The sequence below is a fragment of the Lacerta agilis genome, chromosome 5 (assembly GCF_009819535.1).
Source record: "Lacerta agilis isolate rLacAgi1 chromosome 5, rLacAgi1.pri, whole genome shotgun sequence".
Lineage (NCBI taxonomy): Eukaryota > Metazoa > Chordata > Lepidosauria > Squamata > Lacertidae > Lacerta > Lacerta agilis.
Window position 1 is genome coordinate 49,031,193 of NC_046316.1, and position 22,838 is coordinate 49,054,030.

The window sequence follows — 22,838 nt, forward strand, 5'->3', positions numbered from 1 at the left end:
TGTAGACCGTTTTACACGCTTTCATTTTCAATCACAAATTAGTGTGGTCTTGTATTTAACAGGCAGAATCCTGCACTGTCCTGCTTAAGACCTAAACATTGAAATAATAAACAGAATCTTCAGATCTTTGTAGAATAAAAAAGCCATCAGATTTTTTTGCAGATATTATCATTAGTAATTGCCCTACATGTGCCTTTTAAAGTTGGTGTGTTGTGCAAATTACTGCCAAGTGTATACCTAATTAAAAGCAAGTTCTGACATGCTGATTAAATATACAATGGAAGTGCAATATTGACTATACAAATGCTCTGCTGCGTTCAGGTTCTTGAATAATCAGGAAGGCATTATTCCTTTGATATGTGAAGAATACAAAACCATCCCAATGCCGCCGCCCGCCCCCCCACCCCCCATTCCAAAACTTGTCCAGGTCAAAGATGCTACTTTAAATTTTGCCTGCCATTTTGACAATAAGTAGCTACTGTTTTCTCTTCTTAGTAATACTATACAAAAACATTTCAATGAGCTAGAATCCCTCCTAAGCTTAAATATTTGCCAAGGTAAGTTGTGTAAATAAAGTCTGAAACATCAAAAAGCAAACACTGCAAAAATTTAGCAGGAAACACATTAGAAAGCCCCCACCAGGGAAGTTGGGTAAAGATCTTTAAAGCCAAATTATGCAGCCAAATTAATTTACTGCCATTAATGTAACATGAATATTATACTAAGATATATACATTGGTTTCCCAAGGAGTCAATGCCAATTATTCCTCCTTTGCAATTCAATGTTGCAACTCAAACCTAAGAAGTGAAGGTTAGATTTTTGTAACTTCCCTAACTGTGGCAGAGCTGTACAAAATGTACTTTGCAGCCCATCTAAGGGGTTCCTTCAGCAGTGCAGAGGGTGGTTTGTGCTGCTACAGCTAAAGCAGCACATGAGGCAGTTCTGTCCTACTTGCCATTAAAATTCTGTTCTAACACAGAGGCACAGGGTTACTCCAACGAAGCACAGCAAGGACTACACTGACATCCATATGCATCACATAAAAGTCATACGGGGTTTTATCCCTTTGCTATACAGTTGCCAGAGAGCAGCACAAGAGCAGCAGCACTGATGGTGGCACCCTCACTAGAGCCAAGGTGATGACCGCGATGGACATGGCATCTGTTCTTGCACTAGGAAACCCACGTACGTGATTCTATGGGGAACAGTCTAGTAAGAATGCTCCAAATATATCTGCTGTTATGAACTTGGGAGGATATGCACTGACACCCATCAAAACTGCTTGAGAGACTTGAGAAGATTATCGCTAATTCTGAAGCTTCGCGTAAAAAGGTAGAACTGACTTAGTAGAGCAGGCTTCCTCAACCCCGGCCCTCCAGATGTTTTGAGACTACAATTCTCATCATCCCTGACCACTGGTCCTGCTAGCTAGGGATCATGGGAGTTGTAGGCCAAAAACACCTGGAGGGCCGAGGTTGAGGAAGCCTGTAGTAGAGCTACTAAATGGGTAGTGTTACAACAGCAAGGGGCACACTTACTAGACATCCCAAAAAGAACTATCTAGACATGTGTATCTTCTACCTTGATAATGTCTCAGTATCACAAATCCTAGAATTTCCCCCCAAGTTTCTGATTGGCACAGATTCAGTTTTTAAATTCCAGTTAATACATCCTTGCTAGATTTAGGTGGACATTTCCTAATTGGTTAGAATCCATCATTTTGTCAAGGAAAGATATTCTGGGACACAATATCAAAAAATCAAATTCTAAAATTCAGAAGACAATCAGCTGCATTATGAAAATATTTTCTGATTTCTTTTTAGCCCAGAATCTATTGCTACCTCTGTCTAAATTTATTCCTTTTGCATCCTGTGCTGATTGTGGAACATAAACTTGGATTTGGGAGTCCTGTAGATTCTGTGCTTAACAGACTATACTTTGACTCCTCTTTACATGTGATACTCAAGTATAATTGATTCACCTTTTTTTAAAAAAAAAAAGTTCATTTTTTAAATGTTTTAATGAATGAATAAAACCAGTTTCCAACATGCAAGTGATCTTTCAGAGAGAGAGAAACAGTCAGTCACATAATCCTTGGCAAGTTGAACAATTGTATTAATATATTTACAGAGAAAACTACTAGTTCCATAAATGCAGTTCAACTTCATCTACCCCACAACTCCACAAAGCGGCAGAAGAACCCAACCTACTAGAAGCATCCTATCCTACATCAATTCTGTAAAATCTTCCAAAGATACTATTCTCATTTTGCCTGGAATAATTTTCAATACATGGCTAAACTCTGGCTTTAAAAGTAACAGAGACAACTGATTATAGAAAAGATTATCTCCCCCCTAAAAGTGCATAAGGGCAGCATATAAAGACACAGAATGAGTTACTGGGACAAGTTTACAGCTTCAGCATAAAGTGGACTTTCACCTTTTAAACCACCACTTTGTATTTTAACACCTTAATGCTCAGATGGATAGGCTTTCACACAGCTGAAACTATACAGTATTATAGATCTAAACTGAAATAGCATTAGATTATTATTTTTTAGAAGACTGTAGTAGCTATTCCTCTGTATATCCAGTGACATCTAGACTGGTTTTTGCTACCAGCTTAAGCCCGTTAAAGGTTTTATGTATCTTACCTGCCTTTCTTTTTTTTTTTAAAAAAAAATCTCCCTCGCTAGTGAGAAAACCCATCAATAAAAGCTATAATTCATATCAAAGAAAACAGAGCAAGGAGGTAAGTTATGAGGGGCTCAAGCCAAAGGAACTCAGGCACATCCAAATCCCACTACAGCCTCTGACACTTGCAGAGCGCTCTTAAGCATCTTTACTCAGAAGTAATTCTTAATTATACTGCCAGGAGTGTGCATCCTACTTATTTACATGGGACAGGGATTACCTGATTAATCTCTGGATTGTACTGATTAAATGGCTCTTGATGCCAGAAATAAAATTCCGAAACCTTCAACAGATGAACAAGATTCCTCTGGCTTCTGTGGTGTGTGCAATTGGTTCAAAAGACACAGCACTCTCTAAATTCCACAATCTCAGAAGCAAACCCACTGTAGTGAACTGACGTTGAAAACAACTGCCCAGAACGCAACTGCGAGATGAGCGCACAAAAAAACTAGAAATGGCACTGCAAGTGTAGTGGCAGGTGTCTTGTTTCACCGCAGCATTATTAGCCCTTCATATAGCCACGAAAATGACAGTAAAACTGCATGTGAACCACTTTACTGTTCTTTTTTACAGAGCAAGTTTTAAGTACAAATGAAAAGGTGTCCTTTTAAAACAGACCGGTCTTTAATACTGAGATTGATAGGATGAAGTTAAAGAGAATAAACCATGGTACTGAACTGATTACTTTGAAGCAAGTGCCCCACTTCTGCAGGGAAAAGTGCATTTAGTTCAGCAGCAAAACAGCACAGTATGAAGATATTGTGCTTGGATGCAGATGCTCCGTAACAATGGAAAGATGTACAAGGCAAGGCAAGATATAAAGCCAGAGTAACACTGTCAACCAACCATAAATCTTACATATACTGCAGTGCTTTAAAAGACACATTCATTAACTGTACAAAGACCGGGGGAGCTCTTACACTTGCCTGGTGTGATATATATTCATTCTTCGTCAATGCACTAATAGACCTTAACAGAATGTTGCAGGTTTTCAAATATATCCGTCAATTTATGTATCAGAATATGGTGCTTGTGCTAGATGAGGCCAACCATAAAGTAAGTGGATCAAATAAGATATGCTTACAAATGATAAACTGAAGAGACAAAAAGGCCTAAATTCAAGCTTTTGTTGAACTGCATCTTTTCCTACTTACGCTTTTGTTTTAATATAAAATCAGACAATAAGAAGCCCTCGGCAGAAACATATAAATTTTAGATATGAGTATAACAGAGCAAATCCAACAACAATAATAAAAAATAAAAATAATCCAGTGATTTACTCTGACTGTAAACAAATACAACACCATTTGTTTCGAATCTTAAAATAAGTTAAAGAATCTCCCCAACTAGAGGACAAATCACCCAAAAGGATTTTTGACACAGAGAATGTGCACAGAGGGGAATGATTAAAAAAAAAAGTTTGTGTAATCAAGTTGCTTGTTTTTCCCATAGGAAGAGGGCTCCATCTAAAAATGTTTTGTCCCTTAAATTGTTCAGCAATTAGTTGGCCATTGTTTTCAGTGAACTGGTATCTCCAATTACCCAGACATCCATCAAATTCGGCAAAGAAAACTTAGACAAGCACTTTACAAAGAAAAAAAAATCTAAATGGCTATGCTTCCTCTATTAGCAGAAACACATAAACATGGTCTTGAATTTGCCTGTTTTATATTATTTATGCTTTATATATAATATAATATACAGCCTATATATTATATTATATATTCACACATACGCAATACCAATAATGCTCTTTGCATTTTGTACAGTGTATGGAACAATCAAACTTTTATCAAACCCTGGCACTATGTGGCCTAGATAATATTATGTACACAATTATACCCTCAATGCAATTTATATTTTGTACATCATTAGGGCAGATATCCATCAGACCATGGCACGATACGGTCCCTGCATTTTGAGAAACTGGATGATAAAGGAAGGTCCACCTGCAACAATTTGAGCTGGAAGGGTATTGAGTGGGCAGTTCTCAATGCTCATTATAGACAATTTACTGCAGAGGGCCAGTTCAAAAGGAAGGCTGTTCAGATGAGGGTTGTCATTTAGATACAGTTCTTCCAGATTCTCCAGTGTACCTACAAAAGCAAGAATTGCCATAATTAGCACTTAAAAAACACCCTTGGCTGAAACTAATTTAGATCCAAATGGTGTCCTTGCACTTATGGAAGGGTTTTCAGGCTACAGGAGAGGACAGGAGCCTGCTGTTGTTAATTCCCTCTCCCCATGGCCTTCCCTCTCTCCATACCACCTTCTATGCTGTTCTGAAGGATGAGACAACTGATTGAAGCAGATTTCTGGAGGGAGGGTGCAGGAGAGAGGATGACTCAATGAAAACTCCCTCCCTTCCTCTTGCATTAGGAGACACATCTGCTAGATCAAAAGCCTTCCCGTGAGTGTGAGGGTGCCAACAGAACTCCACACACCACCCAGAAAGAAGCTCTCATTAAGATATTCTCAACACATAAATAGTTTGTTCTTCTGTCAGTACGGCAACCCGTTTTTCCACAGGATCCTAGCAGATGCCTTGAATTGAAGATGCATCTCATCTACTGCCATTTTCTATTGTTTGCATGCCAAATGAAAAGCAGTATGAAATTGAGAGACTGAAGCCCACTATAGATAATAAAAGTGTCTTATTTCTTCCTTTACTGTCTTCCCAACTACAAAATCTTGAACTCCTAACTCCTACCTTCAAGAGACTTCATTATGCTAAAGGTCTTCTGATGAGGGATATGCTAGAAGAGACTCCTCAAACTGGCAAAGTATCTACCTAGTGCTTTCCAAATGTTACAAGAAATACAGTTCTGCCCACATTTTAAGAGAGTGCGTAGCATCCATGCTGTGCTGAATTGCTTAGGGCTGACAGTGATGTAACTTTGATTCTTATTTGGTGGCTTTTCCCCATGATGGTACCCCAGAATTGGTTTTCCCTGGGACAATCCTGTGCGCAGGACACAACTGGAATGTAGCAAATACTGCAGATCATCAACACCAGTAGACTACATCTCCAGCATTTTATTGGCAGCTAAAACAATACCACATCATTTTATGTATGGGTAAAACAAATATCATACCAATTTCCTCAGGAAGTTGTGTAAGAAAATTCTCTCCCAGTCCAAGATGTGTCAGATTGATGAGGTGGCCAATTCCTCTAGGAAGGGTGCTCAACTGATTATTTGTTAAGATCAACCTCTGGGAAGAAATATGCATATGTAAGCATCAAATTAATGCCATCTTCAATCACCCAGAACAAAGATGGGTAACACTATCCAATCATTAGAATTACAGCCTTCCCCTCCCCGGCAACCATAGGGATGTAAGAAAAGCCTGCCGGATCAGGCCAATGGCCCATCCTGTCCCACATTCTGTCCTCAGTGGCCAACCAGATGGCTGTAAGAAACTCACATACAGGACCCAAGCAGAAGGGCACTCTCCCCACCAGTTCCAACTGTGGTTTCCAGGAACTGGTATTCAGAAGCATTACTGCCTCCAACCATGGAGACAGAGCATAGCCATAATAGCTAGTAGCTATTGATAGCCTTATCCCCATCCAAGTTGGTGATCATCACTGCCTCCTGTGGGAGTGAGATCCATAGTTTAACTATGTGTTGTGTGGAGAAGTAGAAGCCTAGCATGGAATTTGTCTTGTTCACAATGGCTGCACACCAGGGCAATGTCTTGATCGAGCTATCCACTAGGACCTCAAGGTCTCATAACACATCATTTACCCCATGCAACATGTCATGACCCAGAATTTAGGTTTTAGCACTCTGCAATGTTATCTACCATACATAGAAACCAGGAAGCTTCTATAAAATATCTCCCCACAATGACTTCTACAGTTACTTCCAGATTATCCACCCTCCTTACATGGCAATGCCACATATTGGTGAAACGTGTGCACAAAGAGGCAGCCCCTAATACCAAACCAGGCAAAAAGATCCATTGATAGGGGTTCCGTTTTTATGTGGTACAGATAGGTACCTGAAGTTCCCTAAGGTACGCTATTTCATTGGGCAAGGATTCCAGCTTGTTTTCCTCTAGATCCAATTCTCTTAACTTTCGCAGGTTCCCAATGCCATGGGGAAGGTTTCTTAGAAGGTTGTTCGACAAGACAAGAACCTGAAGAAAGACATATGTTGAACTTTTAATAAACCAGCGGGTTATTGGCTAAGTAAACATTCAGTAAACTAAGGTTTCTTCAATTAAAAAGCTGGAGGTGGCTTAATTTCGCCTGCAAATGCCATATTCCAGGGATGAGGAAGTGTCCCTTGGCTTATGCCAAACTCCTCACTAGTTCTGCTTAGCATCCTCCCTGAGTGCTTCTGCCTGGTGGGAATGTGTCCTTCAACTGTGATAACACCTCTAAGCTGGATAGAAAGGAGTGTGTAGAGTTTTGTAAATTGGATCAAATGTCGCCTACTGTAGAATTAACTTTTGTCTCTGGTCCACTCATCGCTGGCATGTGGCTCTGAGAAGGCTGCGTACAAGGGAACATGGCCACTCAAGCTGAAAAAGGTCCCCTACCTCTGCCACACTGACTCCAGCAAATGAGAATCATGAAACAGGGACACACACACGTCTTAAACTACAGCTCTCTCTCAGACAGCTATATTTTCACATTTTTTTCCCCAGCCAATGTTTATTTTAAATAGGACAGTTTAGCAGGTTTTGGGAAATAAAACCCAACAACACACATATAAAATAGTTTAATCTTCAGTTCTAAAATTAGTTAGAGCAAAGACTGAATAATTTTAGCAACCATATAGGAAAAAGAAACAGTACTGAGAATAAAAACAACCTTTCCCAGGAAATGTTTACAAAATATCTGTGTAGCTTCTTGTGAGTTCTGCACAAACCTGTTTTCTTTTCTATCTATCTATCTATTTGTTTATTTATTTATTTATTTGATTTCTATACCACCCTTCACAAGATCTCAGGGCAGTTCACAAGATCTCAGTGTATTCCACTCACCTCTAAGGAAACAAGTCCAGACACATCCTCAGGAATCTTGTTGAGTTGATTTGTAGCTAAGTTCAGTTCTACCATGCTGGTCCATGTCCCAAAGTCCAAGGGAAGCGACGTCAGCTGATTGTCCTGAAATTTCATATGAAGGAGGTTTAGGAATGCAGTTGAAAAAGTAAAAGACAACTACTTGAAAAGGAAACTAATTGGGTACATGAATAAAATCACTTTGATTCTGACAAAGTAAATAAAAACAAAAAATACCACTGATCTGCTGCTTTAAAACTTTTAAAACAGGGGTAGTCAACATGTTCCCCTACAAATATTGTGGACTGTAACACACATCAGCCCCAGATAAGTCTTCCAATAGCCAGGAATTATGGGAGTTGCAGTCCAAAAACATCTGAAAAAACACCACATTGGCCCCATCTGTTTTAAAGCTTTTTAGTTTTGTACAACTGTTCATTAATATTTTCAACAGGTATCTTTACCTTACAGATCTCTTTTAACTTCCCTTGTCTGGTTGTATTTTGCTATTTTTAATATAAGCCGCTGACTGTTTTCACAGAAAAGCAAGATAGAAATATTAAACTGTCAACATGACAAGGATAAATTCATTACATCCCAGGACCTGTGTGCAAAATCAATCCAGCTGTACACATCTAACAACCTGAAATATAAAATTATAAGAAAGGGGATCCGAGATGCAAAGTGCTACTAATTGTATGGATTCACCTTAACCTTCATTTTGCTAAAAACCAGCTACAGTACAGCTCAAGGAACAGCTTCACACTGTGGATTTACAGAAAACATGCAGCCATTGTTTAAGGGGGTAGTCAGGTGTGGAACGACTGCTCCATTTACCTAATGGTTGCTGCCACATATCTGGTGTGTAAACATGGCATGAAATCACCCCCATCTAAACAAGGAGATAATTTAGAATTTGAATAAGCAATTTGTTTTTAAAGGTGGCCAGGAAATATGGGGCTACATGGTGCACAGTCCTTCCTTCTCCATTGTTGGAAAGAGAGGTTTTGCAAATAGTAAGTGCTGGCAAAACCCAGTCGCCCACAACCAATGTCTCATCTCCCACTGATAAAAGATGTGTGCAATTTACTCCAGCTACTCTTATGGATTTCCTTCCAGATAGTTTCCATTACACCACAGCTGACACCTGACGCAATCCCCCAACACCGGCTGGTGGAAGGATCAATACAGAGTAAGTGCTTGTTCACTGCTTCACATGGTGGCCACATAGGCATTTCATAGAGAGAAATGTGATGCTACTCTCTCCTCCATAACAATGTCCTACCAATATCTTAAATAAAAAAAATCTTTTGAAGGGTATATACTGCCTTTCAAAAGAATGTGAACACACACATGTACACAAAGTCTGGGATCTTTACTTAAAAATAAACACACAGATTCCATATACAGCAAGGCTGTTCTCTCAAATATCAAGGTAGAATAATACTGTAACTAAGGAAATCATAACAAAATCGAAAATTCTTTCTAGTAGCACCTTAGAGACCAACTGAGTTTGTTCCTGGTATGAGCTTTCGTGTGCATGCACACTTCTTCAGATACACTGAAACAGAAGTCACCAGATCCTTAAATATAAGGAAATCATAGCACTATTGGGAAACCCTAATCAGAGACCAATAACTAATAAGGAAAATAGGATTTATTTAAAGCATTATAGCTGGGAAGTCATACAAAAAATAGTCAATATTTATGCAAGGTCTACATTTTCATAAATGTTTAAAGCACTGCTACACTGTGCTTATTATATGTAATCAAATCAGAACAGTATATTATTTGAAGTATATATTGTCCTTGCCCAGATGATACACCATTTAAAAAAGCAGGTTGTGGCTAGTATTTGTGTTAACTGGAAGTACAACTTATCTATATATATGAGCCAGTTCTCTGCAAGTAAAAGACTCACCACCTGCATTACAAGCAGCAGCATTTAATAATGTTGGCAATACTTAGACCCTCTGTTTTAGACCATTATTAAATGAAATAAATTATGTGTTGCAATGGAGTTCAGCTAGACTTCAAAGAAACTAACAATAAAATATTTGCTTTAGGCAATTTAATATTCAATTCAAGTATAACCAAAAATGTTTCCTACAATGTGAGCAGCCTACTTATTATATCTTCATGAAAGCAAATATAAATATAAATATGTAATACTGATCTAGGATTGAAACACCTTAACATCTTGTTCCAAATGCAAAAACCAAATTTGTAGCATGCAATGATCTGAGTCAACCTATTTCACCGCCTCAGCAACAACTTTCAGCAACAATGGAAGCAAGCTCTTCCATTTTTCAGACTGCCAACATTTGAAACAAATTTTTAATTGCAAGTAATTTATGGATACTTGTTTGTATTCAGTGGTGCCATTCTGCTAGTGCAACAGGCTCCTGTTTGTGCTAAAGAACTTGTCCCCCCCTCTCCAGCTCCCGAGGCACTCTCATAATTCACCCAGAGGATTGGAAGACAGTCTAGAACAGATTCCAGGGGGCAGGGAGAGGAGATGAGGGGAAAGTGTTGTGTGAGTGAAACTCCACCTGTGCAGCCCTGGAGACAACCCAGTATGTGGCAATGGCCCATTTCTCTGTTTACCTCCCCGTGCATTTGTTTTTCACAAGAAAATGGAGCAAAGACATAAACATGCTGCCTGCTTGGGCTCAGTCAATTTGAAACACTGATTATGCTTAACAGAAGTACTCTGTCTTTTGCAAAAGCTACAAAACCAGTGGGGGGAAAGGAAGGCTTCTTTCTGCTTCTAAAGAACAGATATTCAAATCTCCATTAGAAAAGAAGTTTGTGCTCTATTCATTTTATGCTATTCTCATCAGATATATGAAAAAGAAGCATCAAATCAACAAAGGCTTTTTTCCAGTTTTATACTTAATAATGGACAACTCATCCCCTACTGTCATGCATACCTGGTTATCTGCACCTCTTTACTTAACTGCACTTAATGTTTGGCAACATTGGCAAGCCTGGAAGCAAAACAGTTCCTGATAGTCAGCGATGTCTCACCTTCATGTTCAGCTTACTTAACACTTTTGCTCTGGAGAAAATTCCAAAAGGGATTTTATTGATGCGGTTATGCTCCATATTGAGAGCGTAGATGGTAGAGAACTGTGAGGGGCCACCCACTGGATATGACTGGAAACAGTTCCTTGCCAGAGTGAGGCTAGTCAGATTCACAAGACTGGATAAGAGACCCTAGGGAAGCGAAAAAGGAAGCACACAGGTCTAAATACAAACTTGCATGAACTCAGAACACCAACGTACTTGAATAGATGTTTATATTTTCTCTTGCATGCCACCTAATCTCCATCTTAGTGTGACAACATATGGGTTTCTGTTATTTTTGCAAAAATATTAACTTCACACTTAAAAAAACCCAAATACCAGTAGTCTGAACCAAAGCACAGGTAAATGTTCACAAGGGCTTCCATGTATACTTCAATACCATGGAACAGTTTCATGTGCACAGTGGGAGTGTGCATGCAGAACTGTCACCAAAACTGATGGGAAGAGGAAGCATCTGCTTGCACAGAGCTTGTACATACAGTGCTGTAATTGCTGATTCACATGTGTTTAAAAAAGATAAGCATGTCATTTAAAAAACCCCACTCATTACACCGGTAAATTATTTCCCCAAAGTAATGGCTGAAAATAAACTCTGGGCAACATGAAAAGCTTAGAATTAATTCCAAGTAGTGAGGTAATGTCTAGATAGCTCAGCCAATTATAGTACTTTCGCACTTTGTAACAAGCTCAGCCTATGGAAAGGGAGAGCCCTGTAATTCATGGCTGAGGTTGTGCCAAAGATTTAACTTATAGTCGCCTTACCATTTATTGTTGCATCCTCATGTAACAGGCGTTATCTAACTCAGCATTGCTTATCTTATTTTTGTGGAAACCAGTGCTTCCATAACACCTATGCTATGCTATGGTTTCATTTGATACGCACAATCAATTCTCCATCAAAATAGCTGTTGCTGCATCCATTGCTGTCTAAAACTAGAGTACTTTTAAGTGGGGTTGCAACTTTTAGTCAAGTAATCTGTTCAGGGGTGGAGGAAGCCAGCCGGCTACCCGGGGCGGCAAACCCGGAAGCACCCGGGGGGGGGGGGTTCGCTCCCAGCACACATGCGCAGCACGCGTACGCCGCATGCATCAGAGGCACGCTGTGCATGCGTGCTGGTAGTGGCGCGCCGGCGGTGGGAGAGCCCCAGGCGGGACGGCCCCACTCCGTGGCTTGCTCGGGGCCCGGCGGCGGCTCACAGCGCTCCATAGCGGCGCACTGCCGGCGGGCAAGCCCCAAGAGGACTTTGGGGGGACATCAGCTTTTGCAGGGAGAATGAGGGAACTGTTAATTTTTGTTCTGTTAACTTAAGTTCCAAGGCACTGTGAGCTCAGATAAGGTACACACCGTATACTGACATAACTTTAAGGATTAACAAGTTTGGGGCTTTTAACTGCACTCTTGATATTTTTTAAGTTTACGCTTCTGACAAATAACTGCAAGTAATAATCGAAACAAACACAAAACAGATTCAAACAGATTATATCATTCACCATGCAAGCTGTTACATATGAAAAAGAAAAGCACCTGAAGACAGGATTGGATTTTTTCATTTACTAAAAAGGTGTCACATTCCTACTTTGTAATTCGGAAATTAGAAAGAATAGTATTGAACAGTAATGTTCCACCAATGAAAGGAAATTATTGGTGGAAAATATCCATTAATAGATTGGAGAAGAGAGACCATCTTTTGGAAATTCGACACAAGCTCAGCCCCCTGGGCCCAATTTTATGCAGGATGGAAACCCAACAAAACAAAATAAGGAGGCATGGGTGGCTGCAAAGGGGTGGGGGGAAATTGCAGAACATTGCCTCTTCCCCTCTTCCACTAAGGGATGCCTTCCATCAATAGAGTAGCACCATGGGATATCAATGAAAGTTTCTTCTTCCGGTTTCTTATGCCAAACTTTCTTTCTGATGCAATTAATCTTGCATCATCGTGCCTGTGATGATGGAATACAGGTAAACTTGCACAAGATTCAACATTTAAAAAATTACAGCATACTGCAAGGTGCTCTCAAGTACTAGTTATAGGAATTTCCATCAGTAAACTCTCAAAATATCCAGCAGTAACCACCCTCCAGCAGAACATATTTTTACTGGTGCAACAGGACTCCCCCCCCCTTCTTCTTCTTTCTCCTGTAGCCCCAAGCCCACCCTCCCAAAATCTGCTCCAGAGTGCTGGGGTACCTCCAAAGCAGACTTGGGGAGAGCACAGAGAGTGAGCAAAAGTCAGCATGTTGCCCTAAACTCATAAGGTATTTCATATCAATCATATTTAAGAGAGTCCTTCAATGGAGCTTTGGCACCACCAACTTTTCAAAGAATCTTGAAATCCGCCAAAGCTTGATGCTGAAGGCTGTCATAATAAACTCAGCCACATAGATATTACATTTTTTAGCCATTTTCAAACACACTGATTTTTTTTAATTTGTTTTTAGGGATCAGAGAAGAGGCTGGATAATGAATGTACTGCTTCAAAAAGAAACAAAGTACTTACTATTTATGAATACTGTTGGACAGCTGCCTCTCCCAAACTAGTCTTTTAAGATCTAGTGTTTATTAGGCATTGCATCATCATGAGCTTGGTTTATTTTGCAATTCTGCAGTTTTCTTTACAAATGTTTCCTTTCTTCTGCTGCCAAAGAGACTTGCTTTAATGGATTACCCCACTACACTAACATGCAAGTGGCTCTTTTCAGCAACAATTACAATTTATACACAGACTAGCACTTCTGAGTAAAGCAATTTTTATTTGTTAAAAGAGTTTTTGGATTGGGAGCCAAACTTATCTTATGATAAAGCAATCTGTTTTGCTGTCAGTCTCCTTTGTATATTTAATTACACTTGAGTAACTTTCATAATGCGCTTGGGAGGGGACATTCAGCTTTGTTCTTAAAAGCTTCCAGGCAACTTTCTCATAGCAGCCACTTCTTCAAGCAATATCCATTCATTCCCAATCAATTAGTGCTAATGCTAATAGTTTACATCCAATTTGGCAAATTTCAGCAGCCTTCCATTTCTAGAGCATTTTTCTTCAATAAAACTAATGCCAGTTCCAGTGCTTTAGAGCAACATTTAAACAACATTAAGCTGCAATCCTAAAAAACTGTAGAGTGCCTCACCTCTGGTAAAGTAGAAATCATGTTGTTCTCCAAATTCAGTTCATCAAGTTTACTGCACTGTGCTAGAGACCTGGGTATTGCTGAGAGCCGGTTATACCTCAGCCCGAGGCTTTTCAGACTGGACAGGTTTCCTAAAAACAAAAGATGGTTAAGAGATATTTGCTTTAGAAGCTGGGAGAAGAGGACTCCCACTGGTTGCATTTTCTTGGAAAAGAACCAATTCCTAGAGTTTTTATTTTTCAGTAAACACATTCTTTCCACAATAATATCTATGCATATTTTGAGCAGCAGCATATTTTCAAAGGATTTCCCAAGTACAGACGCAGACACTGGTGAAGGGTTCAGAATTTCAGCTATGTCCCATTTTGGTGTAATCAACTTACCCTACTCAGCTTTGCTTTCATCTCTAGCTGCCTAGCAATTCTCTCAAAGCATACATCTAAGTTTTTTGTTTGTCTCTTTTTAAACATTACTGGCCACTCATCACACTAGTACTTTAGACCACATTACACATTTCAGATTACAAGGGTAAGCATTTCTGCAAGAACAGAGGAAGGGGAAATTAGCAGACGTCAAAAGCAATACAATTAAGGACATAAAAACCTTGCATGTGAGCTGCATGTGCCAGCGGATAATTAATGAAAAACCTGCTGCCATCTCCTAATGCTTTCTGAACGTAACCCATGAGACTGTATTGCAAATTGATGCATCTCTCTTGGTGCAACCCTGAGCATAAGATCAATATTGCCAGGGCAAGCTATCCATTTCGTCAACAGAAAGCTCCAACACTTGTCAGTCTATAAAACTTTGTGAGATGCAAAATTACAGTTAAATGTTTTTGCTAGAAGGTGCTCTTATTAGGTGTGGGAGATAAATTTCTTAGGATTGGCAGTTTAAACAGAATTCACAGGTGAAGAATAAAAAATTTGTTACTGCAGAAATATATTTATAATCATGATTATAAAAAAAATTAATACTGGCTTTTTATGACACCTTTGTCCATATTCATATTACCGAGCTTAGCTATTTCTCAGACCAATAAGAAGAATGATTGGCACAGAAGCTTTAAGTGTAAATTTGCAAGCCACCATCACACTCTGCAGCACTTTTGGGCAGAATGACATTCCTCCCTTTTCCTGGGAACATAAGCTTCACACTCATAAAACATACTAATCACGATTCTAGGGAAGTTTGCAAGCAGACATAAGCAAGGGGTACCTATTTCGCCAATGGAAAACTAGATGACACAAAGCAATATAATCTTATGTGCTCTATACTCTGCTATGCATAAAGGAAGATGCAGACAACTTTTTGTCTATCAAGTATCACAGCCTTGAAAATAAACTCACAAAAGTTCGTAGCTTGCACATTTTTTGACTAGCTTGCTAAGAGGCTAGTAGCCTACCTGTAGGTTTACATGCTGCCTGCAGAGGGGAGGAAATTCTCCCCTATTCCAGCCCTGAAATGTAGGATACTAGCCTCTTAGCACGTGAGTTAAAACAACTGCCTTCTACCAAACAGGCTGCTGGTGAAAGAACAGGACTGAGAGACAGATTTCCCTTTTTCTGTAGCCGTCATGGAAACAAAGTACTGTAGAGAGGCAGAGGCCGAATGGAGACATCCATCTCTCCACTGCCACTCAGTTCTCTTGCCTGCATGGCTTATGGGTATCAGGCTGATGTAAATAAAAGACTTAAGTAAAAATGAGATAGCAACATGCCATTTATGTTTTTGGAGAGAGAGAGAGAGAGAGAGAGAGAGAGAGAGAGAATCAATGGCTGCGAGGAACAGAAAGGGGGCATGGAGAATCTGTTTTACTTCTGTGATATCTCTTTCTATTAAGAAGGCTGCAATAATATTTTGAAAGTGGTTAATTTACCTTCTAAGGCCAAATTCACACCATACCATAGCTGTCAACCCTCCCTGCTGTTTCCCAATGCTATAATAAGGGAATTTCCCACAAAAAAGGGAAAGGTTGACAGCTATGCACCATACATTTAAAGCACTATGATGCCACTTTAAACAGCCATAGAAGCCATGGAATTATTATCCCAAAGAATTATGGGAGCTGTAGTTTGTTAAGGGTGCTGAGAGTTGTTAGGAGACCCCTGTTCCCCTCAGAGCTTTTGGTATGGCCCCATGATCAAGTGCATCGTCCTGGATTTTATAATCTGGGGGGGGGGGAACCAAGTGGATCTTGAAGCTGGCACCATGGGTCAGAACAAGCTAAACAGGCGCAGCTGATCCCGAAGACAAAGGACCTAAGAGCTTCATACAAATTGATGCTCAGCCACCTAGCAAAGCATGAGTAATCCAGAAATAGACGAAGTACCAAATTACAATGATGCTTGTAACCTTTGCCCATAACAACTTTTTGCTCATAGGCGTTTAGAAGATGCTTGTATTGAACTTGCCTGGATTTGTTTCCAAAGTACAGGACTTTACACCTGCATTTTCCTTGTTACACAAAGCTTCCCACAGAATCAGCAGCTCAATTCTCCTTCTCTTTCTAAGTAAGCTGTTCATAACTTAAATTTCGAATTAATAAAGACCAGAATGATGAAGGTTATCACTGCTTACACCGTCAACGAGGTCTAACAAACACACAATGGGAAGATTAAAAATTTGGACCTCCAACTTTAATTCCATTCACCTAAATGGCTAGTTTAATAACCAATAGGCAGTTTGGGGGTGACACTTGGCCTTTCAAAAACAATGCTGTTAGTCAAAGCATTTAGGGAAGTCCTATGAGGATATTAAGTAGCCCAGAATGCAAGAAGAGGCCAGGGTAGAGAGCACAACAGATTACATTAAGTCTGTAGCAAAATCTATTTTTCTGTAACCTCAGTGGATCTCAGTAGGAAGAGTAAGCAAACTGCCAAGATAGCTCCTCTTAGGAATCCCTGCTAGCAATGGATCAAAATGGTGAAGGTTACAGAAAAAGGCCTATGAAAAGCTTTTGAAAATTATTCAAGTTAAAGCATATGTATCCGAATACAGTGAGCCAGATAACATATTGCAGGACTTGTGATCCACCTACCATTGAAGTACTTAACTCTCTGTTCACCCTAGTGAACAGCAGTGATAAGTTCGTATGAGAACTACCTGACTCTCATCTGCATCAAGAAGCCACCATCTTAAATCATCCACAATGCATTGCTCTCTTGCTGCAAGTGCCAGAGGGATGGTAGAGCCTCCAGCATTAGCAAGGTACCAGGCTATCCTGAAGAGTGTAATGCTTTTTTGCAAGGAGCAAGTCTACACACAGTACAAGCTATTAAATTATAGGAAACTCTTCCTAGAAGCATTTCTCTTTTTTAAAAGATGGGCCACAACCTTTAATTTACGTACCTTTTTGATTAGTTGGATATATATATAATAAACCAGGAAGGTTATGTTTTCTAAACTTTGCTTTCATACAGGTTATTCACAAGAACTACAGGGGCAGGACTTGGGCAAGTGTCTCTTTTAATGCAAAATAGAAAATTCTTTTCAGTAGCACCTTAGAGACCAACTGTGTTTGTTCTTGGTATGAGCTTTCGTGTGCATGCACACTTCTTCAGATAGTCCTTTTAATGCAGAAGGACTTGCAGCAATAGGCAATCACCTCTCCAGTAAAGATAGGGATTGATGGTTAATTTAAATGAAACTAATTTAGAACAGTATCTGGATTGGTAATGACTTCGGGGAGAAATTGATTTGGGATTATCTGGATAGTGTGTGGGGAACTAAGTAGGGCTTATCATGATGTAATTTGATGTTATTAATTATAGAATGATTGATTCTGAGCAGAATCTGGGTATTAAATTAACTGAAGGAAAATAAATTGATGAGGAACTGAACTGGGGTAATTTAGGTGGGATATTAATTCAGCAAGTTATATTAAGGGAGATATGGGTTGTAATTGTGATACTTTTTAAATGCATTTATGCTAGTTTGGTTAGTTTGTTTGTCACTTTGTAAAGGCTATTTGCTTGGGATCGCAGAACATAAATACTTAGATTAAAAATAAAAATGAAATGAGCTAACAAATAAACTGAAGCTCTCCAAACAACTTGTTCACATCCTTAGACACAGGGATCCTCTGAAGGGTACAACCACCAAAAAATGTCCCTTTACAAACAGTAATTCTATATAAGAGTTCAGCTTCTGTCAGCTTGATTTCCACTATAAGACATTGGGCAAGACCTGAGTCACATGAAAAGAAGTAGAGTAGGTTACATCTCCTCCCAAACCTCAGAACAACCCCTGAGAGCTGCCCCCATACACAGGAATCAAAAATAAAGCAGGCTCCATGTAAAGTAGTAATTTGGGAATATCAAGAGCTGCCACATGTTCAGATCTAATTTGAATTTAAAAATAAACATTGCCTTTAAAAAATGAAGAAATGCTTATTTGAGATTAAGGGCCAAACAATAAACAACATTTGTCACATATTTAAACAAGGGTACTTAGCCAGGTTCCTTTTATTTTGGATAAGAAAACAACCCAATCTGGAACATGCACCTGGTTCCAGATTCGGGGGCCACAACACTTTTGTCCTGAAAATCACACACTTCTGGCTGAGTTGACCCCCAAAGTGTTGTTTGCTGCAAACAATAACTGGGGTGGGAGACAGCACCCAGATAAGGAGTGACATTCAGCAGAAACCAGTGTGGATCTAAGCCAGCCACATGCTGCAGATCAGGATGCTTTTTCTCCAAAATAAAAAAGAGGCCAGGTTAAGCACACTTGTTTAAATATATGACTTGTGTCACTTGTAAAGGGGAAGGTAAAGGTAAAGGTAAAGGGACCCTTGACCATCAGGTCCAGTCGTGTCCGACTCTGGGGTTGCGGCGCTCATCTAGCTCTATAGGCCGAGGGAGCCAATGTTTGTCCACAGACAGCTTCCAGGTCATGTGGCCAGCATGACTAAGCCACTTCTGGCGAACCAGAGCAGCGTACGGAAACACCGTTTACCTTCCCGCTGGAGCGGTCCCTATTTATCTACTTGCACTTTGACGTGCTTTCGAACTGCTAGGTGGGCAGGAGCTGGGACCGAGCAACGGAAGCTCACCCTGTCACGGGGATTTGAACCGCCAACCTTCTGATCAGCAAGCCCTAGGCTCTGTGGTTTAACCCACAGCGCCACCCGCGTCCCTGTGTCACTTGTAGTTTGGCCCTAAGATTTGGCTTACAATATACAAAGTTTTGGAAGGCTACTACCATGGAAGGAAAATCGCTAGTGCTTTTGGTTTTAAATCATTCACTGGTTTTATGGCATTTATGCATTTGAATTGATTTTCATGTTATTTGCATGTGCCTCTTCTATATTAGTGCCTCATTAATTGTTGTAATAAATGATAACTATGTGGTGCTTCATCTCTGAATTTATATTTATTTAGCATTCACCAGCCTATCCAGGGTTGCAGCAAGTTAGGCCTGGAAAGGAGATAAAATACTTTTCCGGCAGATAGCTGGGCAGGAATAGAACACCTCTCTTACATGGAACTGAGTGTCCTTCCATGTATGGAAGTTTCTTGTGAAGTGCCTCTGAAGAATGAAGAAGAAGAAGAAGAAGAAGAAGAAGAAGAAGAAGAAGAAGAAGAAGAAGAAGAAGAAGAAGAAGAAGAAGAAGAAGAGAAATTTAAATCTAAAGACAAAAACCAGTTTAAATGATTAAAAACCTATACTTATCTATAGCAAACCATTCCCAAAAGAAGGTACAAACGGGGAGAAAAAGCACAGTTGGTCGAGTTCAGAGATTGGTATGTAGCTCTTGAAATAACTAAGAGGTGTGTGACTGCTACAATCTGCTTGAAGATGATTAAATTTAATCTCTAATTGAAATGAAAACTAAAATTCTACTGAAGACTGAAGTTAAAGACAGGCAGGCAGACTTAGGACCACCAGCCCATCTACTCTGTTGTGTTTATTAATTTCAAGATTTAGGCCCTGACTTTCAGGCAAATGTTTCATGCTGCTAACAATTAAATTTTCATGCATCCAATGCACACCTATGGTCCAATGGAGCCAAGTGCTGGATGTTGTAAGGAAAACTGTTGTCAGTTTTCACATCCCCCCCCCCCTTTACGATCTTTACAGAAGTCTCTGGGAAGGCATGTTGAACCTTAATGATGATATATAAAAGGACATCAATAGTATTTGGAATGATGCCTGAACATACATATGATGGTGTCAATATCTAAGTTATGGTAATCATCTGCAATGGCAAAACCGATTAGCAATTTCACTATTCAAAATCCTTGTGTGGGCTGCGATCTAAATCTGACAAGCAGAATCTTGCCTGCAAAAGCTAATGCCAAACAAAAGTCCTTAGACTAACCTTAAACTTACAAGGGAGTAAGTCAATCACTCCCTTCCTCAACTGATCTGTTTGGATCAGCTGAGTTGGGGGAGGGGGAGCTGTGTACTTGTACCATGTCCAGACACACAGGTGTCTGTGTGTATGTGTTTCTGTATACATGGTGTGTGTTCATGCTTGCAAGAGCCTACATGCAAAAGTGTGGGGTGGTCACACCCACCGCTGGCATGTAGTCTCTGAAGAGCTGGTCACGGGTGAATGTGAAACAAAACCATGTCAACCACCCCTTACTCTACAAAGTAGATGGAGCAGGGGATGCAAAACCATGGCTGTGGGGGAGGTATGTAACAACCTAGGTTGAGCTCTTTTTTTAAAAAAAATGTTTATGTATATTCAGCTGAATGAGACATCAGCCTCCTGCAGGTTATCCCCAACCTATTTAAAACTCAGATTAAGCAGTCCAAAGCAATGTCAAAGATCTCAATATAATTAAAGCTAATGCAAGACTTCTGGATATGGTCTCTGGAGTTGCTATGCTGAAGTCTCTTTGCTGGACTTTATCAAAATCAGTGCTTGGAGGGGGGGGCTTTGAGTAACAGTAAAAAACAGTCCTTCTAGGGCTCTGGAAAACATGGAGATAGATCAGGATTCTAGGTCATGGGTTTTTCCCACAAGGGCAAAATACTGTTGATGGGTACAGTAATGACGCCCATTAAGCTTTGGGATTTGTTATTCGTGTTGTCTAAATACAAGTTTGAACAATGAGAAAATGTCCTCTGGGAAAATGTAAATTTCCACTCGCAGGAAATAATTTGTACTAAATCAATAAATGGCACAATTAACTAAATAACTGTAATTCACTACATAGGCAGACATGTGGTAACATGGAGTTATTAAAGCAGTTTAGAAAGAATATTCATTCCATTCATGTTGAAGTTTACAAACAGTATTTCCATTTAGGTAGCAGCAAAGGGTTTTTCAGAAATACAGCCAGCTTTTTTACAAAAAATAAACTTTATAAATTGCAAAATTAGTAAATTTTAGCAGTCACAGAATGAGATAATCACAAATCTTGTCAAATCAAATTTAATTTTTAAATGTTATATTAAAAGCATGTATTTAAGCAACGATAATTCATTTACTGTTGGTCATCTTTAGACTAATTACCGGTAGCTTCTATATTTAGCTGCCTTCAATGCTGATTCTCAGCAAGTGTGGCTAGAGATTTGGGCACAGAATGGCAAGGGACAAGTCCAAATGCCTGCATTGGATTACCCTGGACTAGTCACGCTCCCCAAAACTTGAAGCCAAAAAATAAAGATATTTAGCCGCATATTTACATACCTATGGTGTCTGGAAGGTCCAGGAGCTCGTTGTGCTGTAGGTCAAGTTTGGTGATCTGTGTGCAATTTCCAATCTCCTTTGGAAGATGCTCAAGCTGATTGTGTGCTACATCCAGTGTTATGAGGTTAAACAACTCACCTGAAAGTGCACAAAGATACATGTATGAAAATGTCATTGTTCTGCCCAGGACTAAACAGTGTAGACGCAAAAGGCCACCTTTAAGGCATGCATGGCATTGTCAAGTTTCAACCTCTAATCCCAACCCACACAATTTCACAATTTCTCTTCTCAATGTAATAAGAATAAGAATTCAATGGAATAAGAATAGTAATTGCATGGTGCTGGTATTCTTCCCAATAGAAGAATCTGCCTTTTAAATTTCTTCTTTCTGTTTTGCACCAACATGACTGCTCTTACACCTAGTACTTTTCATAGCACTGTACTAAAATTATCTTGCTGACATGGTATTTATAAGGACAGTTTTCCCTAAATTAAAAACCTTGCAAGAACTGATTAATTCTAATTTAAGGCTGGAATTCTTTGCTTACTTACCTGGAAGTAAGTCCCTTGAACCTAATTACTTCTGATAAAACAACTGATAGAGTGCTTTTCTTAAAAATGTTATAGAAACAGATACAGATATTGATACTGTATAAGTAGAACTCTAGCAGAAACAGCAAATCTACCATTTCTCACAATGAAGATGAAAAACTTGTCTTATTTATATATTTTCCTTCATTAAAACACACAGACTTTCTCCTATATATAGGCTGCTTAATATTGTCGTGCTTTCATTTAAGGAGGGAGGAATCTCACATCTCATTGAGACGCACAGATACGTGGAAAACAGTAATGTTCATTTTTTTCTTCACTTGAACAAAATCTCCAGTTTAGCTTATATAAAAACAAACTGATTGCTTTAAATTCCCATTTTCCACCTACCATGAAACCTTTGCGTTTCACCTAAGGATAGAGATGGATCCAAGTAACCGCTCAACTTTATCTTTTCAAAGATGGGGGGGTTAATCATTCTAGTTTCTTTCCAGCAGCCTTAGATGCAACCTGAAACCTGCATATCACCTAGCAGAGCCCCATCTGAATGTCTGCCCCTCCCACATCCCATCATAAGACTATGACTAAATGGAGACTTTATAGAATCAGCCTGTTTCCTGTCCATCCCATTTTGTTTACCATTAGCCTGATGGAGCATCTTCCAGAAGCCAAAAGCTTGCACGCTACTTTGAGACACTTTGGTTGGCCTAGTAAAGGT

At 39.5% G+C, this 22,838-nt stretch overlaps 1 protein-coding gene across 1 annotated transcript in view; it reads right to left on the reverse strand.

Annotated features, from left to right (window-relative positions):
- Positions 1-1,994: 1,994 nt before the first annotated feature.
- The window catches only part of SHOC2 (SHOC2 leucine rich repeat scaffold protein), a 49,314-nt gene continuing 28,470 nt past the window's right edge, over positions 1,995-22,838 (reverse strand). The window contains exons 3-9 of the mRNA XM_033149697.1: positions 21,569-21,706; positions 13,921-14,051; positions 10,738-10,926; positions 7,690-7,812; positions 6,700-6,837; positions 5,790-5,907; positions 1,995-4,790 (exon numbers count right to left, since the gene is read on the reverse strand). Of these exons, the coding sequence (XP_033005588.1) occupies positions 4,582-4,790; positions 5,790-5,907; positions 6,700-6,837; positions 7,690-7,812; positions 10,738-10,926; positions 13,921-14,051; positions 21,569-21,706 (1,046 nt within the window). The 3' untranslated portion in view covers positions 1,995-4,581. The remainder of the gene's footprint in view (positions 4,791-5,789; positions 5,908-6,699; positions 6,838-7,689; positions 7,813-10,737; positions 10,927-13,920; positions 14,052-21,568; positions 21,707-22,838) is intronic.